The sequence below is a fragment of the Nannospalax galili genome, unplaced genomic scaffold (assembly GCF_000622305.1).
Source record: "Nannospalax galili isolate Female #2095 unplaced genomic scaffold, S.galili_v1.0 scaffold135, whole genome shotgun sequence".
In the NCBI taxonomy this organism is placed as follows: domain Eukaryota; kingdom Metazoa; phylum Chordata; class Mammalia; order Rodentia; family Spalacidae; genus Nannospalax; species Nannospalax galili.
This window is the reverse complement of record NW_008338998.1, coordinates 6250718-6263539: the sequence shown is the minus strand read 5'-3', so window position 1 is coordinate 6263539 and position 12822 is coordinate 6250718. Positions and strand designations below refer to the sequence as shown.

General features: G+C 41.0%; 1 protein-coding gene across 2 annotated transcripts in view; it reads right to left on the bottom strand.

Moving 5' to 3' along the window:
* The window catches only part of Mcm6 (minichromosome maintenance complex component 6), a 38142-nt gene that overhangs the window by 13234 nt on the left and 12086 nt on the right, over window positions 1-12822 (bottom strand). For both annotated transcript variants that reach the window (XM_008833658.3, XM_029563815.1), the window contains exons 8-11: window positions 11053-11194; window positions 4755-4896; window positions 3844-3951; window positions 2190-2345 (exon numbers count right to left, since the gene is read on the bottom strand). In XM_008833658.3, coding sequence (XP_008831880.1) covers window positions 2190-2345; window positions 3844-3951; window positions 4755-4896; window positions 11053-11194 — 548 coding nt within the window. The remainder of the gene's footprint in view (window positions 1-2189; window positions 2346-3843; window positions 3952-4754; window positions 4897-11052; window positions 11195-12822) is intronic.

Here is a 12822-nt window from a genome sequence, read left to right as displayed (position 1 = left end):
TATCACTAGAGTCCAGCCTTGGCAGACAAAAGAAAAATGAGGAGGAACCCAACAGAGGGATGCTTTTGGAAGCCCTTGTCAAGAAATTCCAATGGATTCTGATGAGCATATGATAATTGCCCTGTTTGGACTTTTTTCTAGGTTCCTTGTCTAGAACTTGTAATGCTAATTACTCTTGCCTTTACTTCTCCCTCACATCTCCTATTCACCAGTCAAGGCCTTTCTTTTCCCCCTAGAGATAAGAGTTATGCAATTTGGGAGTCTTTTAGATAGACCCACTGAAGGGGAACTCCAATTACCTTACCCTGTGTCCCTGTTCTGCATCCCTATTCCCCATTGGCAATTTGGGTAATCCCTTCAGAGGATGGTGTGATAAGAACAGGAGGTAGGAATTCTCTAGGCAGTTAGGATAAAAAGACCCCAAAGAAAAGTAGCCAGTTTCTTGGCTAAAATAAAACTCAGTGTCCTTGGGCCTCTTGGCAATCTACTGTTCCAAAGGCCAAAAGTGTCAAAAATATTTGGGAGCTTTTATCTAATCCTTAAAAGATTTTAGGGTTACCTCTTCAGAAGGGGGAATAGGGATGGAGGCAGAGGCAGGCCCATCTCTTGTGAGTTCAAGGCCAGCCTGGTGGACATAGTTAGTTCCAGGACAGCTGGGGCTACAGGGAGACCCTGTCTCAAAAAAGACCAAAAAAAAAATAAAGAAGAGAGTACATGAAGTTATCAGAATAAAAGTGATGGGGAGATATGGGAGGAGTTGGAGGGGAGGGAGTGGACATGGATTTGATCAAAACACCTTATATACATGTATGAAATTCTCAATAAATTATTTTTAAAAAAGGTAGGCATTAACTTCTTTATATAGGAGCCACCTGAGGCCCAGAAAGGTTAAGTGTCTGTTCAAGTAGTAGAGACAGGCTTGGATAATCTAGCTTCAGCCTGTCCTCTCAGCCACATCATGAAGACAATCACCTTGTAAAAATTGTGTAGGTAGACAGAGGAAGCAGAGATCAAGGGGCACCATGTGAATCAGGTACCTCACACATATGGAAACAGGAGTGTGGAAAACCAGTCATTCTCAATTATCCAGTTAGATATGTTTATACATTTGTAAAAGGGGAGGGAAGAAACCCAAACCCAAGCCTGCTAAACATTCATAAGGGGAAGCAGCTTTTACTTAGGGTTTTGCATTGTGCCTATTGAAACAGAGTAACTTCATGCTCAGCAATTAGAAATACAGCCCATGAAGCCACGCATGATAGGGTACACAGGAGTTCAACACACACACACACACACACACACACAGAGCTCATATCAGTTGCCTACATGTTATCACTGTTCTTATACACATCTGAGCTGATAATGTTAAATATTTAAATCTGACAATAACTGAAATTGGTCTGTCCTTAAAAAAAGATCCCCTGGAACTGGAGTTATGGACAGTTGTTAGCTGCCATGCGGGTACTCAAATTCGAACCTGGGTCTTCCGCAAGAACAGCCAGTGTTCTTAACCGCTGAGCCATCTCTACAGCCCCCTGTCTTTTTCCAAAAAAAAAAAAAAGTAGGGGGTGGTGGCATTTGCCTTTAATCTTAGCACTTAAGAGGCAAAGCCAAGCTGATCTTTGAGTTTGAGGTCAGCATGATCCACATAGTGAGTGTTCCAGGCCAGCCAGGGCTACACAGTGAGACCCTGTCTAAATAAATACAAACAACAAAGTTTAAAAAATTTATTAATAGAAATCTTAAAGGAGCAGAATGTGGTTGCCCATGCCTGTAATCCCAGTACTTGGGAGGCTGAGGAAGGACTATCATGTTTAAAGCCAGTCTGGGCTACCTAGTGAGACACTATCACAAATAAACCCCAGAAAACAAAACAAACAAACCAAAAAGTAATAAAACTAAAATACTTGGCCTATGTCTATAATCTAGCACCTGTGAGGCTGAAGCAGGACAGTTGGGAGTTTGAGGCCAGCCTGGGCTACACTGTGAGACTTTGTCCTGGTACCCATCTCCCTATTCTAATTCTCAACACTTTTAAGTAAAATCAGTAATTCAAATGATTTATTTTGAAGTTGCTTGCTAACCTCTCTGCCTCATCTTGGGCTACCCTGAGGGACATAAAAGGTCACTAACTTTGTAACAGACACAAGAATGGAAACCCTAAGTAACAGCTCATGTGGGTAACCTACCTCATTGCACTCATCCACTAGGATAAAGAACAGATCAAATCGAGACATGATGGGTGCCGACAGATTGATGTTCTGTTTCAGTGACTTCGATCTGTCGTAGTGTCCGCTCACAGGGTTTGCTGCAGCCAAAATGGATGTCCTAGCATTCAGAGTTGCCTGACCAAAAGAGAGAACTGTGAGACTTAAAACAAACCCAAACTGGCAAATAAACTTGAGATTTTACTCAACTAAATGAAAGCAAAGATACTGACAAACCACTTTTTAACCTACTGAACCATCAAAATTCAAGTATGGTAACAGTGGCTCCTACATGGTGCTGTATGACGCATCTGTCTCTAAGTTAGCACTCTGCTAGGAATTTGCCTTACCTAGGTATAGGAGGTATTCAGGATATTTACTCTGATACTGTTTTGTGATATTTAAGACTTAAAATGATCTAACATTACTCTATCATAGAGTCTAAAAATCAAACTATGGCTCATACAGTTGAGTGTTAAGGAGCTAATAATAAGTCAAAGTTAATCCAGTATGTGCAGCTACAGGAAAAAATTTAAGTTAAATGAGAAAATAATTGTAGATACTTGTTTATTTGTATTTAAGATATTTCTGGAAGGGATATATATTAAACGCATACATGAGTATCCACTGTGCTAGGGAAGAATTCTTTTTAATTTGTATTTTAGCATACTGTTTCTACACAAATCTATTATTTCTGAAGACTTATGTGTGTGTGTATGTGTGCATGCACATAAGTGCAGATGTTCATGGAGGCCATAGGTGCATTGGATACCCCTGGAGTTGGAGTTACAGGCAGTTGTGAGCTGAATGATGTGGGTGCAGAGAACCAAACTTAGGTCCTTTGCAAGAGCAGTACTCGCTCTTAATTGCTCACCCATCTCTCCAGTCTTCCGAATTTATTATTTTTACTAAGTTAAGATTCTCTCTAATATTGGTCACAACACTGTGGTTATTTTCATTTAAATTATCTGTTGGGTTTGAGGTATTTTGTGGTACTAGGATCTAGTTTTGTGTGTGTGTGTGAAAAATTAGCATGCTTTATCATAAAATTTAAGTTTTATTCATGAAAATTTGAGAAATGTGGCTGATGAGATGGCTTAGCAGGTAAATGTGTCATGCAAGCCTGGTGACCTGATTTTTGTCCCCAGAATTCATATAAAGGTGGAAATAGAGAACTAAATCCTTGAAGTTGTCCTCTGACCTTTACATGCACATTGTTGAATGCACTAGCCCCGATAATAAACACAATTTTTAAAAAATTTTAAATTTCTTAAAAAGAAATTGGAGAAATGCTAAAAATTTCACTAGTACCATTACTTTTTTATTATTTTTTTTTGGGGGGTCTTTTTGCAACAGGGTCTCCCTGTAGCCCCAGCTGACCTGGAACTCATTACTGTAGACCAGGCTGGCCTTGAACTCACAGAGATCTGCCTGGGATTAGAGGTGTGCACCATTACTTTTTATCATAGTAATATATTTTCACTGGACCCTAATCAATACCTGTATTTTGCACTTAAACTCTCAGGCTGTATTTTCCATTTAAGACCAATATTACATATTGAAATAATAGATTCTCTAATAGCACAGTAATCTGCATGGCTAAGTCAGGCTGTAGTGGATGGAAGGGAACACATACCTTCACTCCTGCTTTTGTGATAGATATGGTCTGCTGTTCCATAGCTTCATGAATAGCAACTTGATCCCGCACATCCATCTTATCAAATTCATCAATACAACACACACCCTGTAACCAAACAGACTTAGCATTGAGGAACTACTGTGTTCAATTAGGGATAGAACTCAGTGATAGAGCAACTTGCCTAGTGTGTAAGGCCAAGACTTCTAAGTTCAATTTTCAGTCTAGAAAAAGAGAAACTGCCTTGCAGATATAAAATGATAAAGTTTGCCACCACAGAAACTGTTCCATTCACTAGGTAAGTAGAAGATAGGAAGCAAGCATTCCTGTTTAAGCAAGACTTCCGGCAGAACTCAGTACTAGAATGGTACTAACTTCAACTAAGAGCAAAACAGAAACAAAAGTGTCTAAGAGTTAAACTAAGAATATATAGATAATGTACTTTTACTCAATATTGAAACCTTGACAAATTTTGGAGTTAAGAGACTCTCAGATTACTTCACATTCATTTTACGCTGGGAAAGTGAACGGTGCTGGATGACTATAATAAATGTAAGCTTGTACACCCACAACTTGCATGCATTCGTAATCTAATGTCAAATATACATGCAGTATAGTATACAACTGTGCATAGACCTAGAGACATTAGACTGAAAAGTACCACACTGGGAGGGTCTAGCAGGAGCAAACACACACACACACACACACAGGCAACACATTCTAGGAACACTCAGAAAGTGTCTATTAATGCTGACAGTCTCAATTAAGTCCAGATTAATAAAACTGAATTATGTACTAATAGAAGCTTACCCACACCTCCCAGACATCTTTCAGTAGAAACTATAGGCCTTTACTGACAAGAGTAGGGGTATTCTGACTTCCTTATATCCAACAGTGCACAATGTCCTTACGTTATCAGCCAGCATCAATGCTCCAGCCTCAATGACAAACTCATGAGATTCTTCGTCCCTCACCACAGCTGCTGTTAAGCCAGCAGCACTGGAGGCTTTGCCACTCGTATAGACAGCTCTCGGAGTGAACTCCTCCACGTGCCTGTTGGAGAACATCACATAAAGACTCAGCATGTAAGTAATTACACAGTACCTTTTCCAGGAATATCAGCTGAGAGGAATGCTATGAACAGTGTTTATATTTCTGAAAGGTCATCAAACAGTTCACAAAGCTGTATGCTGTAGAATCAATGAAACCTTAACTCCTTTAGTTTTTTTTTTTTTTTGTCTTTTTGAGACAGGGTCTCCCTATAGCTCCGGCTGGCCCAGAACTCACTATATAGGCCAGGGTGGCCTTGAACTCACAGAGATCCGCCTGCCTCTGCCTTCCAAGTGCTGGGACTAAAGGCATGTGCCACCACGCCCAGCTTTCCTTTAGGTTCTTAAATGGATTCCATTCCTGTCAGATGAACTGAGTAGCATGTTTATTAGGGCTAGGTGTGGTGCTACACATCTTTAACCCTAGAACTTGGGAGACAGAGGCTGACAGATCTTGGGAGTTTGAGGCCAGCCTGGTCTACAATAGCAAGTTCCAGGACACCTACTGCTATGAGACATTGCCTCAAAAAAGTTATTGTTTATTGTTGTGTATGTGAAGGTATGAAGGTCAGAGGACAACTCAATAGAGTTAGTAGAGTTGGTTTTTTCCTTTCTCCATTTTTTTGAGGGGGTCTTTTTGAGACAGTCTCCTTATAGCCCCAGCTGGCCTGGAACTCACTATGTAGATCAGCCTAGCCTTGAACTCAAGAGATTTGCCTGCTTCTGCTAAAGGACTAAAGGCATGCACCACCATGCCTGGCTTCCTTCCTCCTTTAAGAGGGCTCCAGGGATTGAACTCTGGTTGTTAGGCTTGTGTGCAAGTGCCTTTATCAATGGAACCATCTTGCTGGCTCCCAAAAATAACCTTTAAAAAAAAATAAAAGGGATGGAGAGATGGCTCAGTGGTTAAGAACACTGACTGTTCTTGCAGAAGACCTGGGTTTGAATCCCAGCACCCACATGGAAGCTAACAACTGTCCCAAACTCCAGTTCCAGGGGATCCGACAGCCTCTTCTGTCCTCTATGGGCACTGCACAACAGAGGTGCACTTACCTACAGGCAGGCAATATTCGAATACACATAAAATAAAAATAATAAGCTGGGCGTGGTGGTGCATGCCTTTAATCCCAGCACTTGGGAGGCAGGGACAGGTGGATCTCTCTGAGTTTGAGGCCAGCCTGATCTACATAGCGAGTTCCAGGTCAGCTGGGGCTACAGGGGGACCCCGTCTCAATAAAAGTCAAAAATAAATAAATAAATAAATAAATAAATAAAATAAAATAAATAAAAGAGGGGCTGGAGAGATGGCTCAGCAGTTAAGAGCACTGACTGCTCTTGCAGAGGACCCGAGTTCAATTTCCAGAACCCACATGGCAGCTATGAACCATCCTTAACTCCAGTTCCAGGGGAATCTAAAGCCCTCTTCTGCAGCATTGCATAACATGGGTGCACTCACAAAAATGCAGGTAATACATCATACACATAAAAAGAAAGAATAGAGCTGGGTATGTTGGTACACACTTAAAATCCCAGTACCAAGGAGAATGAGGAAGGAAGATCATTGAGTTTGAGGCCAGCCTGGGCTGCATGGTAAAAACCCTATCTCAAAACAGCAAGAGAAAACCAAAGGCTGGGTTACTGAGTGTATCAATTTTCATGGACGTATTATCATTTGTATCAGTTACTTTTCTGAGTACTCACATCTTCTAGCACATATAGGAAGCAGAGGGCAAGCTGGAAGTGGGGATAGGTTAAAAGCCCACCCAGTGGTGTGCTTCCTCCAGCAAGGCCACACCTTCTTAAGGTTCCATGACCCTCCTGAAATGGCACCACTAACTGACCAAGTATTCAAGTGCTTGAGCCTATGGGCCACTTCTCATTCTAACTATCACATTCTACTCCCTGGCCCCCATAGGTTTATGGCCATAGCATAATGCAAAATGCACTTAGTTCAACTTCCAAAGTTCCCATAATCTTTAACAGTCTCAACACTGTTCCAAAGTTCCAGGTCCAAAGTCTTTCTGAGACTCAAGGAAAACGCTTAACTGTAACCCCCTGCAAAATAAAAAAATCTAATTATATACCTCCAACATACATTGATACAGAACACCCATTCCCATTCCAAAAGAGAGGATTGGGAACATAGTAAATACTGGACCAAACAAGACAGAAACCTAGCAGGGCAAACATCAAATCCTAAGCTTTGTGTCTGATCTCTGGAACTTTAGTTCCAAAGAGCTTAGATGGCTCTGCTCCGCCAATTTTGCTGTCTGCAACATCTCTTTATTGGACTGACTGCACTCCTTGTATACTGCTCTTCTTGGCAGATGTCTCATGGCTCTGGCATCTCCAACATCTTGGAGCCTCCACTGTAAACCAGGCCTTATCTTTACAGCTTTATGCAAGGGCCTCTCAGAGCCTTTTGGCCCCCAGGGCCTTCTTTATGCAGGGTCTCCCCTGCTACACAGTCTGGCCTCAGCAGTTCTCTGAAGTCCTTTTGAAAATGTCTGAGGAAGAATCAATTACCCCCTTACTCTTGCTTCTGTCATGCCTTTAAAGTCAGCACTATGTGGATGACACTGTCTAAGTTCCTCTGCCAGCTCAAGATGGACCTTGTCCTATTTCAATCATATTTGAACCAGCTTTTGTGTGTGATGGTTTTCTAAGAGCAGAAAACCCCTTAGGCTTTCTCCCTATACTAGTTAGAAACTTAGCTGGGTGGGATCCTGTCATGAGGGCACTTATTCCATTGTATAGCAGAAGGCTCTTCCTGAAGGGTGCTAATCTCCTTAAAAAGGGGAGTCTCTCTTCTAACACTCACCTAAGCTACAACTTTAAGCTTCCTAATGTTCTTTTTCTCTCCAAATTTTACATTTTATATTTCTATCCTACTTGCTCTTTTTCATTGTAAATTTGCAAATTTACCAATAATGACATTAATAATTCATCATTAGCAACAGATTCAATGTTAGCTGTCTTGAAATTTCCTCAGCCAAAGAAATGAGTCTATTACTTTATAATTTATCTTAGATGTCCAGCAGAAGGTAACCAGATTCTTTACCAAATATCACAGGAATGGCCTCTACCGCAGTTGCTGTTTAAGACCTTGTTCCCCCTGGAACTATATTGCTCTTACCAGAATGGACTTACCTGCTAAGCTCTGCTTCCTGTAAGTGATTGAGGATGTGAGCACTCGGCTTTCTGCTTCAGCAGCCTCTGCTGCCATGCCACCCTACCATGATGGACTCCTATCCCTCTACAACTGTATAAACTCTTTTATAAGTTGCCTTGATCATGGTAAAAAAAATTTTAAAAGTAACTAATAAACACATTATTAGAAAAGGAGAGGATAGAAACAACCAAATTGTCCATCAATGGATGATGGGTAAAGCACAATGTGGCACACACATAAAACAGAACACTATTTAGTCTGATCAGCACACACTCTGCATGATGAACCTTCCAGGTATGACACTAAGCACATAAACTAGACAGAAGGATTAAAGCTGTGTGATTCCACTTATGAGTTATCTAGGTAGTCCAACTCATAAACAGAAAGTAGAATGGTGTTTGCTAGAAATTATAAGTGGAGAACTGTGGCTTCATGGGTTTGCCTGGGAAGGTTCATGTGACCCTAGACACTGTCTTTCTATCCTTGTTTCTAGCTGCTATGAGGTGAGCAGTTCTGCTTCATCAGTCTCCAGCTTCCCAGCTGCCCCAGAAACAATGGAGCTAGTTATAGACAAGAACTGTGAGTCAAAAGTAAATTCTTCCTTCAAGTTGTTTAATCTCAGGTATTTAACTCAGAGATGGAAGCTGAATAACACCATATGGTGTATTATTCAGCAACAGAAGGAAACAAAATACCACAGCAGGCTCCAACATGGCAAAACCTCAAAAATTTCATGCTAATCCAAACTCATCACTGAAGATTATATATGATTCAATTCTAAAAAATGTGTAGATTGAGACAGTGCAGTGTACTGTTCCCTTCTAGAGGTGGGAGCAGGTACAGGGTTTTTTTCTGAGTAAAGACACTGTTCTAAAATTAGCTCAATGATGGTCAGAAGCACTGAACTGCACACTTAAAAGGGATTTATTTATTTATTTTTTTGTCTTTTTGAGACAGGGTTTCTCTGTAGCCCCAGCTGCCCTGGAGTCACTATGTAGACCAGGCTGGCCTTAAACTCACAGAGATCCGCCTGCCTCTGCCTCCTGAGTGCTGGGATTAAAGGCGTGTGCCACCACGCCTGGCAAGGGATGAATTTTATGATGTGTAAGTTACAATGCAATAAAGATGCTAAAAGCACTCACTAGGTAAGGGAATTTACCGCCAAGCCTTTTGACCTGGAACCCATACAGGGAAAAAAAAGGCTAAGAAAATCATGAAAAATACAATATTTTCATCACAGGGAACACTGTCATTTATTTGGCAAGATGAACAAAGTAAATCAAAAGAAAGCAAGTTTAAAAAAAAAGAAAAAAAAAAAAAATAAATTAAAAAAAAAAAAAAAAAAAAAAAAAAAAAAAAAAAGGCAGGCTTCACTATGTAGCCCTGGCCTGAACTCAGAGATATATGCCTATTTCTGCATATTGAGATTACAGGCAGGTGACACCACACCCAGCATCCTTTTTAATATATTACTTTCACATCTAAAAATAAAACCCCAGTCTGTGATATACTTGAAGGATTTATTTAATCATAAAACTCAAATTTAAACAAAAAACTCATAAAAAAATGTTCTAAGCTGGAGACAGTGACATATGCTTGTAATCCCAGGATTTAGGAGAGTAACATATGCTTGTCCTCTGAATATTAACCTATGGATAGACACCTTACTCCCAAGCTTGGTTGCACCTGCTTGCTTAGGATTATCACAAACCTGACTGCTTATGTCCAGAAAGAAAGGAGGGGCTGGGAGAGTCAGCTGCACCTCCCAAACCAACTGTTGGCCCTAGTGGCATAACGGAAGGGATAAGAATACCTAAACTGAGGAAGCCCGTGGGGAGACACTTGCTCACCATTTTTGTATGGCTGCTGGAAAGTCACCATGCTTGGATGGTGACTTTCCAGTGCAGCCTTAGGGAGGGGAGTACCCATACTCCTCACCCACTGTTCTCTACGTAAACCCAAATAAGACTTTAGTTTCCCAAACTGGAGTTTGGCGAAATGGGACCTTGGTTTGTAGTAAGGACAGAGTGAGGAGGGGCTGGACTTCCTTTGCGCCTCCCAGAAGGAAAGTCAGCAACAGAGACCAAGTCATGAGGTTTAAGGCCAGCACAGGCTTACCCAACTAGACCCTGTCTCAAAAAAACAAATAACCAAAATGTTTCAGAAGAGTATTGTGCTCTGAATTGCCTAAACTAATACAGGAAAGCAACTTAATGCTTTTTAGGCAAATGCATGAGTTTTAATACTCATGCACAGTGTCATTCTGGTAATGGTGATACATGGTTGTAATCATAGCATTTGGGAGGCTGAGAAAGGAGAATGCAAAGCTTCAGGCCAGCCTGGGCTACCCAGCAAGACTCTATCAAACAAAATAAAACAATATAAAAAGTTGAGCAAATTCTGAGGCTCAGAGAAGTCTGTCTCCCTGAAGAAAGGCTATGTATCAGTAGGATAAAGCTACAACACAATTACAGCAAAAAGAACACATAGCAAGTGTTCTACCACTAACTGCTTTTATTTCCAGTCCCAAATGTTTAAAATTTCAAACTAAGAACTTATAGCTTGTAAAAACAAGGCAATTGCTAAAGCTCATAGTAAGGCTAGCATATTTAAAAAATTTAATGCTGTGGGGCTGGAGAGATAGCTCAGTGTTGATAAAAGCACTGCCCGCTCTTGCAGGACTGGGATTCAATCCCCAGCACTCACAAGATGGCTAATAATCTTCCCTAACTCCAGTTTCAAGGGATCTGATGCTCTCTTCTGGCCTCTGTGGGCACTGTATATATGTGGTGCACCTACATATATGCAGGCAAAAACACTCATACACATAATAATAAAAATAATCTAAAAGTAATTAATCTGTGAAAAATCATATATATATATATATTTTTTTTTTATATATATAAATAAAACAGTCAATTTGCACTCCTTGTACTCTAAGGTACACACATTGCTTTTCCTGCTGTTCTACCTCAGGCAGATACTTACTTGAGAAATTGGCTCTTAGCTGTACTTGGGTCTCCAACAATGCAAACATTTATGTCTCCTCGAAGAGAGGTCCCTTCCCCTGTTGTCTTTGGAACACCACCAAACAGCATCAGCAAGACACCTCGTTTTACCTCATCATTGCCTGAAATGAAAAGCAATAGCTCCAATATGAAGTTAAACAGCGAGATGGCACAACAGGCAAAGGCTCTTGCTGTGCAATCAGGAAGATCAGTGTTTGATCCCTGAAACCTATGTAAAGGTAGAATATGAACTCTACAAAGCTATCCTTTGGCCTCCCCAATGTACACCACACAAACACACAATAACTAAAATTTAAAAACAAACAAACCCCCCAAAACAATAGGAAATATACAAAGGCATGTTTGCCAACCAAAATGGCTGAAACAACTCAGGTACAGCATAACACTGGGGAGAAAAAAATCCCTGGATTTTGGGGCAGGAGAAATGGCTCAGTGGTTCAAAGGACTTGCTGTTCTTCCAGGGGACCAGAGTTCAACTCCTAGCACTCATGCCAGGAGGCTCACAACTGCCTAACTTACTTCCAGGGTGATCCGATGCCTCTGGCCTGTGCAGGCACCTACACTCATGTGCACATACCCACATATATTGGTGGTGCACACCTCTAACCCCAGCACTTGGGAGGCAGAGGCAGGCAGATCTCTGAGTTTGAGACTAGCATGGTCTACATAGCAAGTTCCAGGCCAGCTGGAGCTACAGGGAGATCCTGTCTCAAAAAAAAATCCCTGGATTTTATGTGTGCTGAGCCAGCTACCCTGTAATGTCTTCTCAGTGCTTGCCATCCTAAGAGCCTTTTCTTGTCCATTTCAAGTGCTACTTCCTACGCAAGCCTTTCCCACAGCCTTAGCCCTCAAAAAATTTTCCCACAAATGTACTATGCCCACCATACTCTACCACACTTGTAAATTCTTTTTTCTTTTCGTAGTGTTGGAGATGGAATTCCAGCTCACACACGCTGGATAAGCACTCTGTGACTGTGCTATACACCTCTAGCCCATTTGTTAGTTCTTGGTAATGGCAGCTCCAGTTCCATCAAGAATTTGAGGATATGACTCAGGACATTTCTTTTGCTGATCAGCACTAAATAAATACACGTTAACTGAACAGCTGTCAGCAAAATGCTGAATGCAATTTAGAGTTTCGTCTATGAACTATTTATAAATTCAATATAAAGAACCATATTTCTTCAGGGCATAGAGGTGCACACCTTTAATCCCAAGACTTGGGAGGCAGAGGCACCTGGATCTCTGAGATTGAGGCTAGCCTGGTATACATATCAAGTTCCAGGCCAATGGGGGGGGGCGGTTTACAGGGAGACCCTGTCTCAAAAGAAGAATCAAACTATATTTTTAAGAGTACTATTAAGGCTGGGCATGGTGGCACACACCTTTAGTCCCAGCACTCGGGAGGCAGAGGCTGGAAGATCTCTGTGAGTTCCAGGCCAGCAAGTTCAAGGCCAGAGACATAACAAGATCCTGTCTCAAAACAAATGGCAAAAGATCTCAAATAACCTAATGATGCACCTCAAGGTCCTAGAAAACAAGAAAAATTCAAAACCCCAAAGTAGATAGTAAGAAATAAAGAGATCAGGAGGCTAAAGGACACCACATAGAATCAGTAAGTCAATGAATGGTTCTTTGAAAAAAATAAATTGACAAACTCTCAGGTAAACTAACAAAAAAAGACCCAAATTAATAAAATTAGAGATGAAAAAGGAAAGATTATTACAAA